Source organism: Lepisosteus oculatus, chromosome 8, assembly GCF_040954835.1.
Source record: "Lepisosteus oculatus isolate fLepOcu1 chromosome 8, fLepOcu1.hap2, whole genome shotgun sequence".
Classification (NCBI taxonomy): domain Eukaryota; kingdom Metazoa; phylum Chordata; class Actinopteri; order Semionotiformes; family Lepisosteidae; genus Lepisosteus; species Lepisosteus oculatus.
Window position 1 is genome coordinate 11,676,973 of NC_090703.1, and position 24,698 is coordinate 11,701,670.

Sequence of the window (24,698 nt, forward strand, 5' to 3'; positions counted from 1 at the left end):
TCCTCCACCAAATTGGAAGTTGCATTGTTTAAGACAGAACTACATGTGAACATTTCTAGAATGTTTCTGCTGAGAAAAGCCCCGCTAAGTAACAGAAGATTAGTAACCCATGAAATCCATGGTAAATTCTCTTTCACTCTAATTTGAAAGAGTATAGTGACAACAATATATAGTTTACCTCCAGCCATTTTGGATTATTTTTATAGACAGGCAAATGTCTTAACATTGGTTTTATATACAGTAGCACTGTGGCATGGAAGATAGCACTGCCTCCTAACAGCTCCAGTGTCTTGGATTCAATTCTGACCTCAGGCATGTGGAGTTTGCATTTATGCTCCCCAAGTGCTCCACCATCCTCCCTCCTCCCATGGATAGATTTGATTGCCCCTTTCTGTGATGATTTTGATGGACCAGCATCACATCCAGGTGGAGGTGCTGTTATATGATCAGTCCTGCTTTATGGCCCTCGCTTTTGGGATCCAGCATGGGCCCTCGCATGGATCTGTAAGTTACTAATTGTGTATGGATGTTTTCTGTTAGAATCATTTTGTTGTGTTTAGTTTTTTACCGTGTCACTTTAAGACTTATTATAAAACATTGCACAGAATCTTCCTATGTAGGACTGAGATACATTAGGTCCAGAGTTTACAGACGTTCCTTTGCAATAAGACACCTTTGTGAACAATCACAGATACAAATTAGACGTTGGCTTCTCATTAAAGAATGAATGCATGAAAAAAAAGGTTTGCTTATGATCACTCCCTGTGATTTTATTTATAACAGATATTTCTAATCTAAAATGCACTGAGGGTCATGCTGAGCACAAACCCTTGCAAAGGAAGCTGGATCCATCAAATAATTGAAATGCTGTTAATCAAAAGGGTCTGTTTCAGCAGCAGATCTCTCTGTACAGAACTGAATGCTCTTTTTATTCTCAGGATGGGTCCATGGTGTAAGTTAAAGTACAAGCATATCTGGAGTAATTAAGGTTGATGAATTTCATTTCAAGCTGTGGGCAATGGTTCATTTTAAGACATGGCATCTCATAGCAAAACTGCTAGAAGGAAAATTAATTTATATTTCGAGGATGCCTCGCTATAGGTGATCTGTAAAATGGATTGCTAGCTTGTGCTGGAATTGAGAAGAATGCATTAATGTTTGGCAGTTCATTATCAGATGAATCTCAGCAACAGACCATGGCAAGCTGTACATATATTCAGCATGTTCTTTATGAGCTTATTTAGTGATTAAAAAAGCAGCTATTAAATTCCAATCAAATCCTCAGCACGCCGGGCATTTAAAAAAAATGTAGGCAATCGCTATATAGAAAAAACGCCATGACAATTATTTTGATTATTATTTCTTCTGGAAGCCTCACATCTGGCAGCTAACACCACATGAATTGCATCCAGTTATTCTCTAGGAACACTACCTTATTTTTTGTGAACATTTGTTTTATATTATCTGAAGGAACACGTGGTATACTTTTTCCTTGAGTGTTTTTACTACTATTTTGTAGTGACATTTATTTTGTACAAATGTCTTCGTTATCTCCTCCAAAATGCACAATGCTTATAGCTTAATCTTTTGATTTTCGTTAGATTTGTCATCATCTTCTTTTTTTAATTCCTCCATGGTAATATGAAGCACACCTATGATTCAAGTTGTACTGTATATGAGCATATACTAATTATTTCAAAGCAAATAAACCTCATGCTTTACAAGGCATTTCTTATAATTTGCTCATTACGGGATTCGGTCCGCTACAATTTGTATTATTTTCTTTTAATGACGGCAATATTTTAGATGTTATTAAAGAACAATGTGACATCCCTATTAGAATAATATGGAAGCAGGATGAAGTAGGGAGGACTTGGGGTTTAGAATGCAGTTGTATAATAGGATTTAGCAACAAAGTGCAATAATTAAGGCTCAATTAAAAGCGTTCACAACATCAAAGGCTCAATTTCATCTCTTCCTACAGCCTAGCTTATTTCATAGTTGTTTCATCTGGGCACACTAAATTTCTGTCAAATGTGTTTTTAAATTTATCTTTATTAAATGTGTCTTTAGAGACCCATGTGTATTTTATGCACTGGTCTTAAAACATCCCCCCATCCCAGCATAGTCATTAAAGAAAAGACTACAAGATCACAAAGTTGATCCACAGGCTCCTATTAGGTTTCAATTATCTATGTGTATTTCAAAACAATATAACTAGGAAATCCATGTTCAAAAAGCATGCCCATTCGTTTAAAGAAATACACAGAGCTTTGTTAGATAATGCACTCTCTCTGCTATTTATCTTGCTATATTCATTTATTTCATTCACATCCTGACTTACATTTGTGTCCTATTTTCTGAAAGTACACAAATAAATGAATATAGATGAAATAGTAAAGCAACCTAAAGCATTAAATTATATATACCCTCTATCTTGCAATAAAGGGTCAAGCAACAGAAAGAGATAGAAATAGAAAAATTGTTATTGCTTAAACAGTTGTAAGATCATGCTTTTAAAAACATAAACTTGCTTCAGTAGGACCCAATTTAGAAAGATGCACAAAGGCAACCCAATTTGGCTCTATTTTTATTTATAAAAAGTAGAGAATGATGTTAAATGTTATCCTAAAATTATCCTATTGAAAAATTAACAACTGAGGTGAAAGCCAACACAGAAATAAAATCTGTTTTCCAGAAGCATATTTGAATTATTTGAAGAATATCTGTGATTTAAGTACGATATAATTGGTCTTTGCTCTTTCTCTGTATGGAAATTGTAGGACTTTGGAGTAGAGCAGGCAATGCTGTCTGTGATGCTGAAAAGGTGAGATTTGCATAAATTAGTACCAAGGTTAACATACAGAACAGATGCTTGCTCAAAATAATGAGCCCTGTCTTTCACTCTCCTAAAGAAAACTTTTTCAGATTTTTTTATCCACTGGATTAGAAAAAACAAGCCTAAAAAGTTCCTAAAAACAGGCAAACCTGCATCCATCAGCTATAAGCTGTTTCAATCGGCTTTCCTAGCAAGGGTCATTGCACAAACAAATGTGATTTTGTTTTAGGATAAATGTGGTATCCTAGCAATAGAAGCTTCAGTTATTTCGAGGTTGGATTTGTAGATAACTGTGTTGCTAAGACTATATAACCTGTTCTTTTATGCTTGAGAGACCCAGAAATTATTAGCTTTGAAACAGTTTTCATAGTAACCAGCCTTGTATGTTTAACTGTTTTGCTAATTGCAGGCATCATTGAAATATGCAGTACACAAAAGTTTATGGTGATGTTAGTTTCCGAGCATTAGTATTCTCAAAGTAGTGCTTGTTGTTTTCTCATTAGTTTATGTTTTTGTATTGACGTGCAAATTACACTCATGGGATATCATTAGAGCAAGAATGCTCAAGTTGTGTTATTGTTCTAATTAGGCTTTGTTCTTCACAATTTTACATGCTTAAATTTTTTTAAACTTTATGTATGGTTTACATGAATGTTGGCTGTTTCGTGTTTGAATTGCTTCTGTATATGGATTTTTTTCCTTTATATATTTGACTGGTGTAAGAAATTACAATAGCACATCATACTGTAGAGGTACCTGGGATTGATGAAGTAAAGCTTTCATCTTTTATACAACAATATAATATAATAATAACATAAATGTAGTCTAATTTGAAGATGAAAATTTATGATGTTGTTCACTCTTTACTTTGACCAAAGTATAGCTTGTTTGTTACTGCTTGGTTTCAATAAAGTACAATGTTTGTTGGAATCAATGTATATAAACTGCAAACCCTTTTTACTCTCCCAGAGAAGTTGCATCAATTATTCTTTCTGGAATATATATATTTCCCCCTCAGGTTAATTCGCAGTCAGCATAACAGTCCCTGGCTGTTATTGTCTATTACTATTATTGGGGAATCCATTATCATATGAGTGACCTACAAAGAGCTAATTAATTGAACAACTAGGGAGGGAAAATCCCTTGATCACTTCTTCAGCACAACAAGGTATGCATACCACAGTTTACCTCATACACCACAGAGAAATTCTTATTACGCTATGTTTCAGTTAATATCCACATGTAAACAGAAACTGAAATTAGCCAAGTTTGAGTTGAGCCACTGAAGCCGTTGAGAGACTACAAGACTGTTTTGACTCAGCAGACTGGAGTGTGTTCCAAGAGGGAAGAGACAGCACTGATGAATATACAGATATCAGCTGCTGCGAAGACGCTTGTATTCTAACAAAATCTTGTGTCAGGTACAATACTGATGAGCCTCAGTTTACTAATGAATTAAGAAACCTGTTTACAATAAAAGAAGAGGCTTGTAAGAATTGAGACAGTGAGAACTACAGAAGAGCTAAATGTCAACTCCACAAAGCAATCAGACATGCAAAAGCCCAGTATACTGTAGGAATAAATTAGAACAGCAGTTGGCAAATAATGACTCCACTACTCTTTGGGGGAGCCTTCAGATTATCACAAATTATTAAAAGAAACCTCCCAATGTTATAGCAGACTCCCTCTGCCAGAGAGTCTAAACAGGGTTTATTGTAGGTCTGGAAAACAGAGGTTCCTTAATAATGATCATAGTTCATACATTCTACTACCTCATTGTCCTCTTCCATTCAGCCACAGCTAGCGCTCAAGTTCTCGGTTTGTTCCTTTTCTTCTTCAGCCTCCCCTAATTATCAAAGAAAAGGAAGTCCCTGGTGTTCACTGATATATTGAATCAGTCTCTGGATCAGTGTAACAATCCCGCCTGCTTTAAATCTGCCATTATTGTTCCTGTACCAAAGAAGGACAAAATAACTTGTCTTAATGACTAGAAATTAGTTGATCTTACTTCCATTATGATAAACTTTTGAACGTATGCTACTTCATTATCTCGAAATTATTACAGATTTCATGTAGTGCAAAAGGGTCACTGGATGATGCCGTTAACATGGGCCTTCACTGCATTTCGCATTATCTTGGCACATATGCAAGTATTATTTTTGTGTATTTTGATTCTGTATTTAATACTACTATTCCAGAACTCCTTTACAATTGTTACAGGTGAATGTCTCATTTTCCATCTGCCTGTGGATTTTCAACTTCCTCACAGATAGACGTCAGCAGGTGTGTCTCAGCCCTTATTTGACAGACTGTCTGATTGTGAATTCTGGTGGACTGTACCTCAAAGATGTGTGCTTTCCCCATACTTCCTTGTACACCAACGTCTGCACCTCCAGTCACATCAGACTAAGTTTTGGCGATGACATCACCCCCCGTAGGTATTATCACTAATGATGATGAGACCAGGTACAGAAGGAAGATGAGTCTTCTGGTACCCTTAAAACAGTGAAAATGGTGATTGATTTCCAGAAATATTCTCTAAAATCTCTCTCCCTGGTAATCGATGATGTGGCTGTGAATGTGTTGGAGTCCATTATGTTTCGGAATTTCGGATGTGTTTCAGATCTCTAATACCCTTAAATGGGTCATGAATATCACCAGTACCACAAAGAAAACACAGCAGGGAATGTAATTTTTTGCACCAACTGAAAAACCTCAGTGTCTCTCAACCAATTCTAACAAAGTATAACAAAGCCCTTCTGATTGCCTCTATAACTGATTTGGCAAGCTGCAGTGTGTTGCTCGCTCTGCAAGAGGGTCACTGGCTGTCAGCTGCCCTCCATTCATGATTTATACAATTCCAAATAGATGGTGAGGTAAGATGGCTGATGACCCCTCCCATCAGTACAGCAGACTAATAGTTAATAGCACGTTGCACTTAAAAAAATACAGGTAGACTGTTTTTTTCTTCTGGCTATGATGATTAATATATTGACTTTTTAAAGATTTCTTTGCAGTTCCCGTGCATAGTATTTGACTCTTCTCATTCCACCAAAAAGTTTTATGTAACATTTATTTCTCTCAGTAGAGAAAACAGTTGATTCTGTAAAAAATAAACTTTTAAGCTTCCTCACTTTCTCTTTATCCTAAGAAGTTTAGACCTAGAAGAAATTTGAATATGTATATATAACATATTCAGTTTTCTTCTAGTCCTAAAATTCTTTAACAAATCGATTTAACTTTATTAAGTAAACACATCTCTTTTGTTAAGCATTTTGACAATGCAATAGCTCATACAATTTTCATTAGAACTTAAACTCTGGGAACTGTTGCCATGGGAAAAAATCCTGTAATTAAATTAAAAGGGAAAGCTGCTGATTACACTGGTGGCCTTTCGGAGCTCAAGGCTTAGTAACAGCCTGCTGCAGCAATAGCTATTCCGTGGCTAAGTCCTGCAACAAGTCTAAAGAGGTTAAGAAAAATAGGTTTCAGTGAAGGCTATCATCATCTCTGTCAAACCACGAGGCGTGTTAAAGGAAATGACAAATCTTGCTGCCTGCATGTTTTGCCTCTCTCCAACATTGGCAGTAGGTGTCATTCTCATCAGGCATATGCTGTAAAACAAATTTTGTCATATGAATTCGGCTCAAGGTAAAATGCAGCATGTGGTAAGCAGATAGAAAACACTGCTCACATGAACAAAGTCTGCATGCTACATGCTGGTGAGCTCCAGTCAGGACTGCAGTGTGGTCCGGACACTCCCAGCACATCGAGTCACAGCTGCATGCCTCCAGGTACTGTAACTACCAGTGTTAGCAATTTAAACTGTTGCACCATGCAAAGCACTTAGAAAGCTTTTACAGCTCCAAAGCAGCAAGGTATTGTCCTGCTTAAAAGATTGTGAAAACGATGCATCACAGAAGTACAGTAAATGCATATTGTTTTTGTAGAGATGCATGTTGTAAGTCACAGCTAAAGCTCTGAATAGAGAATCATGCATTATTGAAATATTTCAGTATTTTAAGGTTGCTCATTGTATAGTATCCACCATAAATTTCAGTATGCTGGCTACTTCAAAGCTTCATCATTCTCGGTAAATTTGTATTAAAGTCTTTTGTTGTGTTGTAAAGATAAGGCAAGTCCTGGCCAATTAATAAAACAATGGAATGTGAATGGAGTGCTAAAAATAGGTTTCCCTATGTACTGTCTTTGCAGAGAAAATAGAAGGTGTGTATAAAAAGAGAAAATAAAGGATTAGGTGGTGCTGTTCTAACAAGAAACAAGTAATGAATAGTCCTTGGCAGTAGAAGGATTTATACATTATAGATTCCATATGCCTTGTGTGTGAAACACTAAAAGCACTTATCTCTAATGATCATGGGGAGCTTCTTAGATTGTAATTTTCAAATGATGTAGTGCAGACAGCAGGAAGCTAAATTAGATTCTCTTCACCAGCTTCAAGGGCCATAGTGGAAATTGCGCAGTGACTTCAAGGGGGCTGAACGATATTAAAACTGTTGAAGCTTAAACATGATGTGATGACTAATATAGTGTTTGTGTACGAAATTAAAGCTTAAAATGCTCCTCGCTTAGGAAAATGTTGCTGCCTACATTTATCTAATGAAAATTTCTTCTGTATTGAAGAAAATGCACTTGTTTATTCTAGTCACTGGTGATTGAATATTTTAATTCGAGCTTTTGTCTGCCCTGGGTCTTGTCTATTGTAAATGAAATTCAGCTGGAAGAGACTGACATTCAAATGGCCACAAGTAGTACATGAGGCATCGATCAGAAAATGTTTAACAATGACGCTCCCTTATAACATTAAGATGTTCTGGAATCGACCATAGTGTCTAACGGCACCCATTTCAATATTGAATTATTCAAAAAATGATGAAGACACTAATCATCAGTATTTTTGTTACAGGAAATTACCATGAGCTAAATTGTCAATGTGAATTTTCGTATCAATTTGAATTGAAAAATAAATGCCTACAAAACCCAAATAAAAGAATTGAAATGTGGATTTAGGTATTTATTTAAAAACTATAACTTAAGAAGTCACACTGCCTTTACAGAGTGGTTATACTGTATACAGTATGTTCAGTGAGCAATGAATATTTAAAACGTCATTTTACAATACCTGCATTTAAAGGCCAGTTTTATTAACATCTACTGTATATCAAACTGTCCGTTGACTCATTCTGTAGGAGCAAGAATTCAGCAGGGAGAGAAACGTTAGCCCACATTCTGTTTGGATACATTATGTGTCGGCAGAGAGGGGAAGTGACCTTTCACTGCATTAATTGTGCATATCTAAGAGGCCAGGCTACATCCCTGTAATAAAACCAATACAAGCATTTCACACCAAGACTCATAAGAAGACCCCACCATGTTCCTATCCAAGTATGCATACTTGTTATCAGTAACGCACTCCTTGTGGTTTTAATTTCATTTTCAGTGTATATTGTACTTTAGTTTATATGCTTCACAATTTGGAATCATAACTTTAAAACCTGGCTAATGGCAGTGACTCCTATACTAGAAGGTGGGAATGTGGACCTGCGGAACTGCTCACCAGTTAGAGACCTTTACCTCTTTGAAACTGCAGGTTCTACAAGTTATCATGTCTCTCACTAGGGTCACTGCAAGTACTTTACTAGTCACAGGAGTCTCCCTGACTAAGTAATGTACTTCCAGCCCTGAATATACTCTGCTCATGATTCATTTGGGAGAATCCTAGTCACTACGCCTAGCAATATCCCAGGTACTATAGGGCCCTGTCAGTATCCTTAGTGAGCATCTCTACTGGTTGAGCTACTTCAAAATCCTTATTTTCGTTTTTAAATAGATTAATTATCAACAGTTGAAAATCTATTATATTATCAAAAAAAATCTGTTATATTTAAGGCAAATTGCTTTTTTATAATCATCTAGTGCTTTCTGTTTTTAACTTCCAATAAAAAAATATTTTGGGTTCTTTTTTATGAGGTAATAAGTTTTTACATGATATTCCTGTTAAAAAATGTTAAATGTCATGTTAAAAAAACTGAAACACATAATATACACCCACAGTCCAAAACTAAGTTAAAGCTGTTGGAAATAGAACCCAAAAATCAAGCTTGCATACCAAGAATGCCTGTGACAGTAACAATTCATTTACAGGACAAGCATGTTAAAGTACATCTTTATTGATTTTGATGGACATTTCTCATAATCACACTCTGTGTATAGTAACAACAATAGGTTGTAATAATAACTGACTTGTCTAGAAGAGATTAATAGTTCTCTGGGTAGTTCTTGATAGTGATGATAGTTCTTTGATCCTAGATCTTGTTTAAAATAAATAAAGAGACAGATCCAACAACCCACTATGAAGACTACATGTAGACTACAGCCTTCCTGGCTATTTTCACAAGAACAGGTCCCATATAAAAATGGGAAAATCCTTTTTTATCCTTATTTCCTGGAAAGGGAACTCCACATACAGTATATTCGATTTAGCTCTTTTGACATTTCTAGTGGAAAATGTCAGTCTCAGTCATTTAATTTTTTTACTGTTTTATGACCTGCTTAACACTTTCCCATAGACTGATTTTTTTAAAAAGTCATAATTATTAATGAATTGTTTTTCAATAACTTATTTAACCCGAAAAAAAAATCATCCAAAAATACAATGATCCCTTTAAATAGAGATGACAGGCATGGATCTGAAGAGATCTGTAAGTCACGTTGAGAGCTATGTTAAGGAAACCCTTCAAAAATTAACATTTAAAATGTCACATAATTTACTGCAATCCCGCTCTGTTGGAAAGCATCACAGCTGGGCTGAGGATGGCAAACCATAAGTATTGTTCAATGTGACTGAAAGATAAGGGGTTAGTGTCTAGTAACATGTCACAGGAGATTTATGAAAGCTAAGTGTTTGCATTTTAATACCATTACTTTGCTCTTACTCCAGATATTGACATTAGACATTTAATTATAGCTTATTGCAGTCCCTCCTCCCTTTGCACCCAACCAACCATTAAATGAGAGAACCTGAGTGGCAGTAATAGACACATTTTACAGATGTGCCTTTTTCAGATTCAGCATTTCAAACGCAATTCTGGATGGTATCCAAAAAACAGTATGTGTTACATTTTAAAATAAAAAACCATACAACCTTATTGTTTTGGCCATCGTCCATTTCAGACAAGACTATGATGCAGCTGTCAATTGTGTCAACAGAGAAGGCAGCAATTGATTAACAGGAAAGTTATTTGAACAGTGATCTTAAATAAAAGTATAATACATGATGTCAAAAACCATTATAGTTGAGAATCAATAACATACCATAGAAGTATCTAGCAACAGACAACATAACCTTGCAGGTCAGTGTGCTTATTTATATATTTGTGTAATAAAAAGCCATGGTGACGTGTATTTTCTGTCCTTAAAAGTTATTTATTAATGTAGGCATTGATTTCTGATGGTCCTATGCTGAACTGTACATTCTCCAGGAGTAATGAACCCCATATTTGTGGTATAAAGAGTTAATATGCTTCCCCTTGATTTTGTTAAATGGAGTTCTAATGAAAGTTTGGGAGGGATGAGAGCAGCCAAACTAATTAAGCTCAGCTGTGGCAACCCAAAAGTAATCCTCACGTAATTTCTCAAAATCCCAAATACACCACGTCACTCTCTCCTCTTCTTCGTTCATTTTGCATCCCTCCTCCACCCCATCTCCACCTTTCCAGTGGCCACTTGGTTGCCTTTTCACTTGATATGGTTGTCCTAGCCTCCCCTATGTCCTATGACTGAGAGGTTGGCCCTCAGCCAAGAGGGATAAGCCAAGATTTCACAAACGCAATAAATGATTCCACTTTCACACAATCTTCAGTTGTCCTTCTGAACAGGAGAAAGTGAGCTTGTGCCACTAGTTCTGTGCAAACAACATGACATACATGCAGTATCTGGCAAGAATGTATTCTTTTGCTAAAATGCCCATTTTCATATGCTGTTATTGCTACACCATGAACCAATATTACAGTGACTGGGGCATGAAAGTTGATTTTTTTCTCTGGTACTGAATTGTCATTCTTTCCACCTGCAGACTCAGCACCATGATGAGGAGAAGCGAGCGCTCAGCCACGAGATCATTGTCCTCAACAATCACTTGATGGAGGCCAAGATTACCATTGACAAACTTCGAGAGGATAATGTGAGTATTATTGTCCAATTCCAGTGGCTTTTGTCCTCTAGAGAGCTGATTTTACTGATTTCCTGACAAGGCTCATACAGGCCCTTAGAGAACCTACTGTAAACACAAGCAATTGCTCATCTGATTCACTGCGACTTTTGACTTTAGTGAGATTTCTTTCTTTTACTGCCACTTCATTGTCCTGAGGGAGTTGGAAAACTTTATTATTAATGTGTTTTACTTTTTCTTAAAAGTTAAGAAGCTGTTATGGTGTAGACTAAATTACAGGCAGAGGGGACATCACTACCCCTTCATAGAAGGACAGAAAGAATATAGTTAGTGTGCAAAGATTCTAACATAATTCAATCAAAATATTTCCTTGCATACAGTGTATATAATTTCCCCCTTCTCTGGTATCTGTAATCTGTTGCTAGCAGATATACTGCACGAGGGTTTCTACAGTCCTAACTGTGTATGCATTCTTAATACAGAGAACAATATATTATAGAAAGATATGATGCTACTTTACAGAAAAAAATGTTTTCTATATAAGTTTTTATTCCAGGTGTGTTTCTGAACTAACACAACTGTTAAAATATGTATACCCTTCACCAGACATTTAAGATAAGATCACTTTATTAGCCTAGCCATATACAATTTCTTGCATTAGGAATTCATCTTTTTGCATACCCATCTTTTTGCATGCTCTCCATGAGACACACAGACAGGGAGAAGCTTGGGGTCAGAGCACAGGGTCAGCCGTTGTACAGCGCCCCTGGAGAAGTTGGGGTTAAGGGCCTTGCTCAAGGGCCCAAAGGAGTAGGATTCCTCTGACGGCCATGGGAATTGAACTGGCAACCTTTCATCCACAGGTGCAGATCCTTAGCCACAGAACCACTGCTCCACCCCATTTGACCCTGAATAAAAGCTTTTTGTGCTATTTAAAAACTTAACACTTATCACTGAGACCATTTCTAAAACTGTTAAAAAGACCTTGGTATTAAATTATGTGTTAATTTTGAAGCAGAACCTGTTTGCAATTACCCAGCCTGCTGAAATTTTCCCTTCAGGATTGTATGGGAGTCTGCCTAAAGACCCTCTAGGCTCCATCTATACGGATACGTCTTTGAAGCTAAAGGACTGGTTCTCTATGGAAGCAGTAGCTTATTCCTCTTCTAGAGACATGTAAGATAGGACTTTAGAAATCTACTGATGTTGAAAAGCACAGACTAGGGTCACATTTTGCTGAGGTGTCATTTATCAGGCACAGTTTCCCTAGCGTGCTGGTCAGAGATCTGTGGAGTAGAGGGGGATGTGCTCATTAAATGAGTCCACAAGGCATTATGAAAAGAAAGCATTTATTTTTAAAAAATGAAGGGGTTGGAATACATACTTTTTTTTAGACAAACCAATACACATTGCTATTGACTTGTATTTTGTAGTATAAAGTAGCCTTTTATCTGCATGGATACACATGAGAGAAACAAATGATTTTACCATAATGGTGATACACAGATGACAACAGACTCAAATTAGATTTGAATAGCAAATGTGATGGATTAGCCTTCACTAGACTTCATATTAGCTACCCCTGTATTGTTTACTTTGAGTTGTATGAGATTCACACAAAGTAAGTACTGATATTATTGTTAACTTAAAATACAGAAAATTTGTTTTAAGAATAAGTACAATGATGAATAATGCAGGTATACTAAGGTAACAATATGGTTTTTGTGACAATTTATTACATTTTACAAGGAGGGATAACAAGATCAACATAAGTACAGTATATACTGTATATACAGGGGGACGTGAATACAAGGGAATTCCACATGAAAAATAAAATATAAAAATAAAATTAAACAAGCATACCCCACTGAAGATCTCTGCCCCACCCTTTACTCCTCCCCCCTCTAAAAAATTGTTAATAAAATGCCAATAAGGCTAATGCAAAATGGAAAAATTAATACAAGTACCACACAAATAAAACTAAACAGTACATACTGTACATATAGCGTGGCTACAGATAAATAATAAAAATTACAAAACACTTGTAAATTGTTGATGATTAAGACTTTTGCACAGCAGCATACATTCATTGATAAGGTCGCTTCATGAAGGATGAACGAAACCCATTCTTTTTCAACAATACTAAGCAGAATTGATACTTTCATGATGAGATTACTCTCCCTTATTGGTACACTTTAAACCCAAGAATTCCAACAAGCTGCATACATATACCTCCCTTCATTGGGTTGTTAGAATCGAATACCATTGAACACCATAATAGCAGTTAATTTTATAACATGTGCTTAGGGGAAAAATAAGGTTCCAGTAATAAATGTATTACTTTGAAGTCTCTCTTGACTAGTCTACATCACATGAGGAACTAAGACCCTTAGAAGCTTTCAAAAAAGACAAGTAAGTTAGGGGCTTACTAGTTAAAAAATTGGATGGGAAGGGGGGATGGTAATCAGACTAGAAAACTTGTTATTTCTGTCCCATGTTTCATACAGTATTTCACTAAGGGGTGCTTCTCACAATCAATTATGCTTGAGCTGAGCTCCTTTAGGGGACATGCATCTGTGATTTCAAAGTTCCAAATTAATTATCATTACAGAAGTGTCTGCAACTTATACAATCCCACTCAGGCAATATGCACCTACTGCAGCAATAAAAAAAAAATCATAATTGCCGCTTACAGATCTTTTCTTTATAAATAAACTCTCAAAAAACAAAATGCACTGCTAGAGAATCATTCAAGGTCTTAGTGAGTCCTCTCAGAAAATCGCAGCCCCTTTCAGGATTTGATATTGTATCTTGTTGACTCAAGTTAAAATGTTTTTTGTTCTCTTCAAAATGCTTTGGAGATTGAAGTATGAGCTTTGTGACCTAGCTCGGATTGTGATAACATCTCAAGGTGTTCCCATGAAAGCACTAAAGCATGTGAAAGTGAAAAACTACTTTAATAACTTCTCAAAGGAGCTGTGGTATCTCAGACGGCAAGAGCATCTAGCTCCTGATTGGAAGGTTCAATCCCAGTAGGGGCAGGTGATGTAGCTTGCTCTAATTCCTTCCAGACGGCTCCCAGGTCCACTCAGCCTGCTTTCCAAATGAGTACCGGGGGCTAATCCTGCTGGGGGTAATAGGCAGGCTGGAGCGTGATGCTGACTTAAGCCCAGACATATCTCCACATTTGAATGTTTTCTTTTGCCATGTTTACATCATACCTGTCATCAGTCAGAGCAGCACTGGTTTTTATTTTGCTGTTAGCTCTCCTGTGTGAGGTAGGTTTGAGCTCACAGTATTTCAAATGACTAATGGCTCTCAGATGTGGGCATATTGTAAAAGTTCATACACAAGTCTTCATTGCTTTCGCCTCGGGCAGGACAGTGGATGAAGTGGATGGCCACGTTGAATAAAAATGAAACTTTCAAATTAGGTAGATATAAAACTGAAAATGTAATCACATTAATAACAAAACTACTCTAGCAGCATCTGGCATAAGGAAGGAGAATATGAAGGCAGTGGGAAACAGCTCCCAGGACAGAGGGATGAAAAGGTTAAGACAATAAATCTCATCTCTTCATCTCTACTGCCATGGCATTTCCTGAAAACAGCTTGGCTGGCTTTGAAGCTGTGGTCTCTGAGGAAGACTGAAAACTGCTTTTAGAATGAAAGCTCGCCTCTTTCTCACATAGTGGTGAACTTTCATTCCCAATCCAGTGATCACTTTGTTACCCCAGACGCTTTGAGGTAAATACTGTAGATTCCCACAGAGAATTGTCAAGCAGCAACAGACAAAACATTACGCAGTAAGTGGTAATATCAGTCTCTAAGCAGGCATGATTTGATTTTTCTATCAGTATTTGGTTTCTGAACACTGGAGCATGTAGCCTGAATATTACTCATCTCCAGCTGGGGCAAAGGACAATCTCCCCAAGCCCCAGAACACATCAACCCTGCAGAGCTTCACTAACTTAAAATCACATTCAGAAATCACATTAAAGGATTTCAGAACACTTTTTTCTGTTTGTTTTATACTTGATTTATGAAAGGTGTACTGTGTCTGTGGCAGGTATGGATTTTTGTTGTAGTGCTGCAAGAATGTTAGCAAAGAATGAACACATTCTAATGCTCATGCTCAGGTAAGGGTTATTTCCAACTTACATAGCACTACAACTGGTAGTCAATCACCTGATCAATCTGCCTGTTTTAGTGGCAAAACTTACCTTGTTAACAGCAAGATATTTATACCCACTTCACTGACATGAATATGGTTCTCAGTCCCATCACTAGCTCTTGTGACCCTGAGCTTTCTTGTTTGTTATTTCTTTCCTGTGTTTGAATTCCATTCTTGCTTGACTCTCTGCTTGTTCCATCAACCCCAGTTCCTGAATTTCCCTCTAGCTTTGTTTAAGTCTTTCTGTACTTCACTCAGATTGCCCAACTTTCTCCAGTGTTTGGACCTCATACCTGTTCTTCTTTGTCAAGGAGTAAGATAGCATGCATCAACTATCAGAGCTTGAACCAGATCACAATCAAGAACTGATATCCCCTTTCATTAATATCCTCATTCTTGGAGAGGTCCAGTCAGGCGATGATTTTCTGTAAAACTGATCTTAGAAAGGCTTATAATCTGGCGTGAATCAGATAAGGGAGTAAGTGCAAGAAACCTCCCTCCATTATGAATATCTGGTGGCCCTTTGGTCTCTCTTATGCTTCTGCCATCATCCAAAATCTCATTAACGATACATTCCAGGATTTCTTGGACAAATTTATGGTTATCTACATAGATGACATCTTGCTTCAGGTGCCTGAGGTAACAGTCCTGGGTAATTACATCTCCTCTTAAGAGATCCAAATGGATCTTTCTCCTGAGAAGTTCTCAATGGAACACAACTAGCAGACTCCCACCTTGCTGAAAGCGTTTTCTTCAGCGTTTCTTGGGATTTGTACATTTCTATCACAAATTAATGTGCAACTTCAGTTCAGTATTGGCCTCCATCAGAGCCTTCACCAAGAAGGGTTCTGGTCAGGGAAGAGTGAGTCCAGGTGCACAGAGGGCTTTCAAAGTGCTGATGTGCCGCTTCACCGTGGCTTCTTCATTACAAAATGGCTGCATCTGATGTAACAGTTGTTTTGTCTTGTCTCAATGGTCAGGTCCATAGGCTGCCCATTTAATCCAAAGTTGCTATCCACTTCTAACAGATGTCTTTGTGAAGGAAGTATTCCGACTTCGTGGCTTTCTATCCAACATTACTTCTTACTGGGGGACAGTTTATCTCCAGATTCTGGTGGGAATTTTGCAGATGACCGAGGATCAAGGTTAACCTCTCCTCTGGATACCAAGAGGAAAGGCAACCGGTGTTAACTAGGACATGGAGACATACCTTCGTTGTCATGTCTCCACTTTTCAGAAAGACAAAGCTCAAGCACTTCCTTAGGCAGATTTTTTGAGGAACATTTTAATCAACTTGTCCACTGGAACATCACAGTTCATGTGTGAACAGCTACCAACCTCCTTACCTGACCCTGCAGCCTGGAGCTGCTGATATCCCTGCTTCTACAGGATCCAATACTGTGTAATTTAGTGAAGGCTTCTAAAAGGCAGAAGAGATTTGCGGATTGCCACATACACTCCATACCAACATTTTTTTTTCTAGGAAGAAGGTTGTCATCCAAATAATTTTGTTTACAGGTTCCTTAGCTGAAACTTGTTCTTTTATTCATAGGTTCCTTAAAGATCCTTAAACGGATCAACATAGTCACCTAAAGGCTGGATCTACCTCATCAACTTGGAAAGTGCCTCTCCCCGGCCCTCCATGTGTTGCTTCTCAAGCCCAGTACTGCGTGCTTCTTGTCACCCTCTTCCACAGGACCAACAGTTCCCCCTCTGGACACTTTTCAGGAACCTATTCTCCAGCAGATCCTGGATCCCCACTGAGTTCAGGGCAGTCTGTGGTACCTGATTCACTGTGGGCCTGAAGAAAGATCCTGGGTGCAGGCCCCAATGTTCAGGGCCCCTCACCAGAGCAAGTCCTTTCTGCGGCGCTTGGGCCTCTCGTCCGCTCGACCATTCTATTTGGATTTCTCTTTGAGACCTTTCATCTGCACGACACACATGCAGTTCTGCAACTGCTGTGTGGCTATGTTGGCTGCACTGCTGCATCATGCCTGTGTCTGCCTGCCTGCCTGCTTGCTTGCTCCCGCACCACCATTGTCTGTATTGCCTTCCCGGAGCTCTGCACCTGTCTTCTCCTGCACCAGGGTCCTTTTTTCAACATGGACGGCCGCCCTTTTCAGGATCAGTCAGCAATCTATTATGCACATATTAAAGAATTTACTGCATCTAATGTATTGCAATTCAAAAATGACTTATTTTTATTGTTCAATAGTTTCCATAAACATAAATGTTTTAAATGCCAACACTGTGTTTCTGCTGTCTGTATACCTGTTAACATTTAATGCACTGAGAAAGGGATAACCCCCACTTCCCCTCCCCAAATCCCTTTAGATAGAGATTGAACATACGGAATAACAGGACACTGTAGTCAACAACAATATAGAGCTGGCAGATTCCTTTTGAACCCATCCTCCCAGGAAGATGTCTGCCTGGAACGGACCAGTGAAATTAAAATCCCAAGCATTTATTAATTTAATCTGTCTCATCCAGGTGTCACTGATCTTCCAGATATAGTAAATTGCACATTTAAGTCTCTGTGTTGGTGTTAATGCCTAACATCTTCTTTTCCTAGGACCTTTACAGAAAGGACTGCAATTTGGCTGCTCAGCTACTCCAGTGTAGCAAGTCCCATTACAGAGCCCACAAGCTGTCCGAGGTGATTGTATTCTCTTTCAATTAGCACATTTAAACGGAGCTGTCAAGTGTTAGTATCAAAGCTCTGGGTGGCTGTCAGGTGGATGAGGCCTCTCAGCATTTTAATGACTATAGTGTAGGAAGAACAAGACTGGGAAGTGGCCTTTACTTACTGAATTGATTTAATTGACTTTGTGGACTCTGGGGTGTATAGTTCTCATCTGAACCCACCACAGTGGTGTCACAAATCACGAAAAGCCACCCCAAATATTGAATGTTTAATCAGCTTTCCAGTTTCCTACATAATATAAAGATGTCAAAGTCCACAACTTCTAAATGATTCCTGTAGAATCAGTCCATTATAACCATCTTTTATTTACATTAGACCAAATATGCCATTGCTTGAATACAGTGTTGACATATTGGGCCTGATCATCAAGGATGATTCCGTGTTGCTATTTTTATATATGCATAAGTTTTAGTGTAAAAAAGTAGTATTAATTACTTCGCCCCTGCATAGTGCAATTCTTTTCACCTATCAAGCTGCCAAGAAATGGACAGCAGCTGACATTAATCTATAAATCTGCTTGAAATATAACCTTATATATATATTAAATATAATCCCTAATCATAAATATATACATTATATATCCTTCAGCAATCATTCAAGCACAGTTTAGAAGCTTTAAAAAAGCTAGCCCACTTAGCAAACAAATTAATTTTGTTTTTCTTAACACAGTCCCAGATCCAGAATATGTAAAGGGCTGACAAGCAAATGCAAAAACCAAACAGATATTTGCTAGTAAAGTACCATTACAACCTCAGAAATTTGCAACATCATAACTTGTCACACTTCTGCCAAAGTTTGCATTGTGTGAAACATGGGATGCAAATATTGACAGGGCAAACAAGAGATGCACTCAGTTCAATCCAACTTCTATTATACCCTGAGGGAAGTTAGTTTTATGGCACAGTCCAATTCAACAATACAAGGACAGACAAACATTACCAACAGGGAATACCATACAGTGTTACAGGAGATAAGAGAGAAAATAGTTACTTTACATTGTTTGGAGAGATATTGTAGTGGTCATGAAAAATTTCCTGAGTCTGTTACTTTTACACTTAGGGACAAACATCTCTCAGATGGGAGAAGTGTAAATTCACAAATTCAGAAACATCCTTTGTTTGTAAAGATTATTTAGGTCGATTTCATTAGCCCCAAATATTGTGCTATTTATTTCAACATTTTCCCTATCTTTGAAATGAACGATATGGATGTTGAGTACCAGCAAGGGAGGTTCGATAAAATCGCTGGTCCCATGTTCTCCTGGTCCTTCTTCACTGCCTAGGAAGCAGTGCTATGCATGCTTAGAGCCTGAAAGTGACTGGGATTCAATCGTGGCAGGATGAACCACACCAATCACACAAGAATTACCTACGTAGTGACACTGTGTAAGACACATCTCACTTAATAAATGAAGCAAAATGTATAATTTACTGTATGTATGATATATTATGCACTCCATCATGCTGATACATTTGATTATTTGCTATATATATATGTGGATCACATTACCTTATTCATTATGTTTTCTTATTAGAAACATTAGTTGTTTAATGTTATGCATTGTGCAATTAAAACAATAGAAATGCATTCCAAGAATAGTACAGGAAGGAATGAGCCACACCCACCCCTTACTGTAATGGGGTTAATCCCAAAATGACCCTAAAGCCCAACTCAAAAATGATGTGTTGGCTGAATCAAGGTCTAAAAATATCACAAAACATCGAACCCCATATTTTTTTGCCAAGCAACCAGATTTCTCCTAAGACTGTGATTCTTTTTTTCCTTCTAAAAAAAAAAACTGTTTGTATAATTGGAATCCTAGCTGCTCCCGGGTAGGAGCTGTGTGTTTGATGGTGCTATAAAAGACACCTAGAGAAACTCTGTGCTGACAGGGAGGATTTCAGTGGCCTTGTGCTAAAAATGAGGTGATCTACCACTCATCTAATGATAACTGGTTAGTACAGCTTTTACAATTAATCTGCAATAACTGTATGAGCTGCAATACAGATATGCATTTGCTTTTTGTGTTATTGGTAATGAAGCTGTCAGTGATGCCACTTGTGCAATCTCTGGATTCTCCCCTAACAACAGGAGACACTTTTGGTCTCCAAGTTCTCATTGTGTCTCCTTTGGCCCCTGTTCCATCCATGTATTGATGTGCATTTCTCTCCTTGCCGCAGTTGCCCACAGAGTTTCAGGAGCGAATCAGCCTTCACATGGAGAAGCACGGCTGTGGAGTGTCTCTGCCACTGTGTCACTCCCCATACTCTGACTCTGTACCCACATCTATCATCGCCAAGCTGCTGGAAAAGCCAGAGCCCAACAGCATGCCTTGCTCGCGTGCCTCTAGCCCACAGTCCCGTGAGACCAGCTTTGTGCACAACAATATGGGCAGCACAGAGAAGTTGAACCGCAGGACGGCCTACAAGGGGGATCTGTACTGTAGCGACACCGCGCTGTACTGCCCTGACGAGCGCCGCAGAGAGAGGCGGCAAAGCGTGGACCTGCACATGCAGGACCCCGGCATGTTTCGGCAGCAGAACTCCATGGACAGCAACACCGAAGAGGATGGCTTCCACTCCAGCTTTTCCCACGAGCCCTTCACTGAGTTCGTCACCTCCCTGCCAGCCTCCAGCTCCTACTCCAGCTTCAGCGTTGCGTCAGATGAGAAAGGGAATGCCCCCAGCAGCACCCTCTCGTCCTCCCACCAGGCTATCTACATGGACTGGAGAGAGGAGAACTATGATAGAAAGAGCAACTCATCCTACGAAAAGGACAGCCCTGGCTTCCCAAAGTCCCACAGCTTCCAGCACATGGCGCATGGGCACCAAAATGGCACCTCACCTGTTTACACTAGGACTATCCCCACATGTTACAGTGAGCCCTACCACTCACCACGCCTGACATCATCACACAGCATGGGTTCCTCTAAGCTCTATGGGGACAGCAGAAGCACCATCCACATTCCAGAAGAAGACCTCACTGGCCGCTGGAGGCAACTTAGCGTGGAGGATATAAATGCCTATTCCTATAGAAACCCAGGCAGGGTCTCACCTTACAGTTTCTCAGAGCAGCACTTTGCAATTGGTCCTTCTAAGGCCAAGCTGGGCACCCTCTACAGCAGCTTCCAAGAAGGAGATGATGTGTACCGCAGCAGGATCCTGGACCCCTGTTTCATGACCACAAGCCCCAGCTCAGAGCACGACATCGGGATATGCAGTCCAGACAAGGTGCACATGTACAGGACCAAGGAAGACAGCCAGGAATCTGACAGGAGCCTGTTTCACTCTGGTAGCTCAAAGGACAAAGAGAGCACACCTGGCAGCATGAAAAAAGAGTATGTTGACGTCAGCCCCAACAGCTCTGCAGAATCTTTAAACCAAAGTTCACTGGAAGCATCAGAGATGCAGCACTATCAAACAGAGCATGAGAGTCTTTCTGTTCTTAGCAAAAATCAACCACAGTACCAAAAATTTGGGACAACGGGACTTTGCAGGAAAGACAGTCTTACAAAGGCACAGTTGTATGGCACACTGCTCAATTGAAAAGCTTTGTCTTTTTCAGTGGAAGAAACAGTAAATGATTTAGTTCACAATGTTGCTAATTTATCCCAGTAATAACTGGGAGGAACAAATGGCTTTGAACTTTAGCACAGAATGATAGCAGAGTTGTAATGCAACAGAAGGGTTCTCAGGCACATGGTTTTGAATGCATAGCAGAGTTATAATGCAACAGAAGGGTTCTCAGGCACATGGTTTTGAATGCATAGTTGAACAAGTATGCTTGTCTTAGCACCCAGTGACATAAGCCAGGGAGCCTGGCAGCTTTTCACTGTTATTCTTCACACTTTAGGTTCTCTGGAGATATTTTGACATGTCGTTGCTATGCTCATAGAGAACAAGCATTTCAGACAGGGGTCAAGATTAGTTCATGAGCTGGAGTGCATTGCAGAAGGAGCAGATCACACCATTTTTGAAGGTTTCTTTTTCACACTGATCATTTAAAATGTTTAAAGGATTGTATTGTATGAAGGTACCATATTAGGACTCTTCAAAATGTGTCAGGCATTTTGAAAGCAATAACAGAACTGTGCTGGATATAGTATAGGATTTGATGGTACAATTATTATAATACAGTTTGTCTGGGCACAGAGAAAGGCAGCTTTGAATATGACTGTTAAAACAATATATACATATATGTATATGGAATGTGTTAAATTCAGATTAGATGCCTCAAACACACCATTTCAAAAACCATTTGTCATAGATAACTATTTCTTACAGGACCTGATTTCTCTCACACTGTTTCCTCTTTTCATGTTATTATTATTTAACCTATTTAACTTTGGAAATCTTAGCTGAACTAGTGGATCCCAAGGAGCCATTCTGATAAGGAGCTCAACTTAAAATGTAAAAAATTAATAGACTAGGCATGCATGGTAGACCAGTGCTTAGAGTTCAGGTCTCATAACCGGAAGATTATGGGTTTAAACCCCAGGTGAGAGTGTTGTTAGCTTTGAGCAAGACAATTTACCCAAATTGTTCCAGTGGAATACCTACATGGATAAATGGGTACAAACTTAAGTTGCTTTGAATAAAAGTGTGAGCCAAATAAGTTAGTTCTAACATCGGATTTGGTGGATTCAAGATTCATGGATAACATTCTACTCTTTTTGCTTTTATTAAACTCTTTACTGACTTTCCACACTAAATTATTTCCAGTTATTTTGTAATTGCCTGCACAATTCCCAGTACATTTTGCCTTAATTTTTCTATTTTAGCTGCCAGTTCTGCTCCTAATTTCACATTTTCAGACAGGTAGTGTAAATATCTGTACAGTCCTGGGTACACATGGATTTTAGGCAGGCCAGGATAATCCTCTTTCTCTATGTTGTACATTTCTGAGGATATCTGCATGGGCCATATAGACCTAATACAGGTACCCTGCTATGGCAATTTATCTCACTGTGGTGTTTCTGCAATGCCTTCCCATATAATCCTAGATTGCTTATAAGGTTCTCAGACCTTCACTTGTAAAGCCCTACTCTCAAGCTGCTAACTTGAGAATCGACAGACTGCTCCTGTTGTCATCAATAGGTGACTGAAAGATGATTCAGTATATTGCACCTATGTGCATAGGCATCATTGTAGCTCCTAAATGAGATTTTTATTAATGCAGATGTCTGTTGGAATAGCACAGAATTTGCAGTTGTAACAGAAGGAAGTTACAGTGCAGGAGTAGAGCAGCTCATCTATAAAAAGCAGAAGTTGAAAAAGGAGGGTTTTCATAAACAGACACTTTTTGTTGTATATATTAATTATTCAATTAAGGAAGGATTGGTATTATTTTCCTGCTATGTTGATGTACTTTAGTTTTAGCCTTCCAAATGTTTTCCTGTCCTGTTCTACCTCAGATTTGATTAACATTTTACCATGGAACCATGATTCAGCTGTTTATATTTACATTATAATGCATGTTTTCACATTTTTTGTTGTATGTTACTTTACATAATAAAGAACAATGTTACACTCACACTAAAGCCTACTGTAATAGGAACCCTTGCGATTTTTTCATAAGTATCGAAGCACTGATAGCAGAAGAAGTTGCTCATCACGTGCTAAAGGAATATATAGCAAGTTATTGACTGAACGGTGGTCTCTGGTACAATCACTGGTTAAGCCAAACTCCCAGTTCAAATCAAAGGTGCGCTTGAAGAAAGGATATTAAGACAAACATTTTTAATTAACATTATTTACAGTAAATGTAAAAGTAGCTTTATGACAAATGATTTTTAATTAAGAGCAGAAATCAATGCTGTACCATTTTTTTATCATGAGAAGGACTTCCATCTTCTAAGGTTAATGGATGACTCTTTTCAATTGCACACACCTCAAGAAGTTAAATACCAGGGAAATGCAATATCTAGCAAATCTTCTGAATCCTCTTCGTATATATAAAACATAACCATCACACTTAATGGTGACATTGAGCGCTGAATAGCATTACATTTTAAAATATATATATTTTTAAATACGCTTTTTTTTTCTAGAGTGCCTAGCTTTTGGAATGTTAGTGTGAGACATCTGCCAAATGAAGAAAAAAAAAAGCTTTACAAATAAATTGCAAATGAAGGTTGTTTCATAAAACATCTTTTGAATGAAAGAACTTTACTTTGGTGTATCATGCATCCTCCTACAGAGCTTTTCTGCTACACTACATTGAAAGACTGTTCTTTAATTCAATATCAATCCAACTGACAAACTGGCATAACCTCACAGCGTGGGTGTAGGAAAAATACTTCCCTATCAATGAAAAAGATCTATTATGTGTAGGCTTCTCTAAAAGATTAAAATTAATTTTCCTAAATGTAATTATCTCCTTGAAACTTTTTACTGAGAAGATGTGAGGAACTAAACAATTCTGTGACCTGCAATTTCAGCTTCACTGGTTTTGTCCAACATAAAATCCTGGTGGAAGCAAACTTGTGCTAAAGAAAAAAAAATAAACATTGAGTTGTTCTCCAATTAGGTCGGTTTCTGACTATGGCAGATAAGAGTGCATGCTCATTAATTTTGATAATGAATTTACAAAGACAGTACAGTTTACCCTTTGAAATGTTAATTAACAAAGCAGGCTTTGATCTTTCCCCACTATGCCTTTAATGTGCCTTGACTATTTTGTTTAAAAAATAATTTTGAAGAAGATGCTCTAAAACAAAAAAAGAAAATCCTTTGAAAGTGACATGGTATAAAATGTCATTCTGAAGAGTTTCAGTGTTTCATGATGT

At 38.1% G+C, this 24,698-nt stretch overlaps 1 protein-coding gene across 4 annotated transcripts in view; it reads left to right on the top strand.

The window, feature by feature from the left end:
* LOC102696383 (brain-enriched guanylate kinase-associated protein) overlaps nt 1-23,462 on the top strand; it is a 67,841-nt gene extending 44,379 nt beyond the window's left edge. For 2 of the 4 annotated variants that reach the window (XM_015350256.2, XM_069193211.1), the window contains 3 exons: nt 10,935-11,042; nt 17,780-17,863; nt 20,092-23,461. In XM_015350256.2, coding sequence (XP_015205742.1) covers nt 10,935-11,042; nt 17,780-17,863; nt 20,092-21,456 — 1,557 coding nt within the window. In that variant the 3' untranslated portion in view covers nt 21,457-23,461. Of the gene's footprint in view, nt 1-10,934; nt 11,043-17,779; nt 17,864-20,091 lie in introns of all 4 variants that reach the window. The other 2 variants (XM_015350255.2, XM_069193210.1) reach the window with 2 other exon arrangements.
* The last annotated feature ends 1,236 nt before the right edge of the window (nt 23,463-24,698 follow it).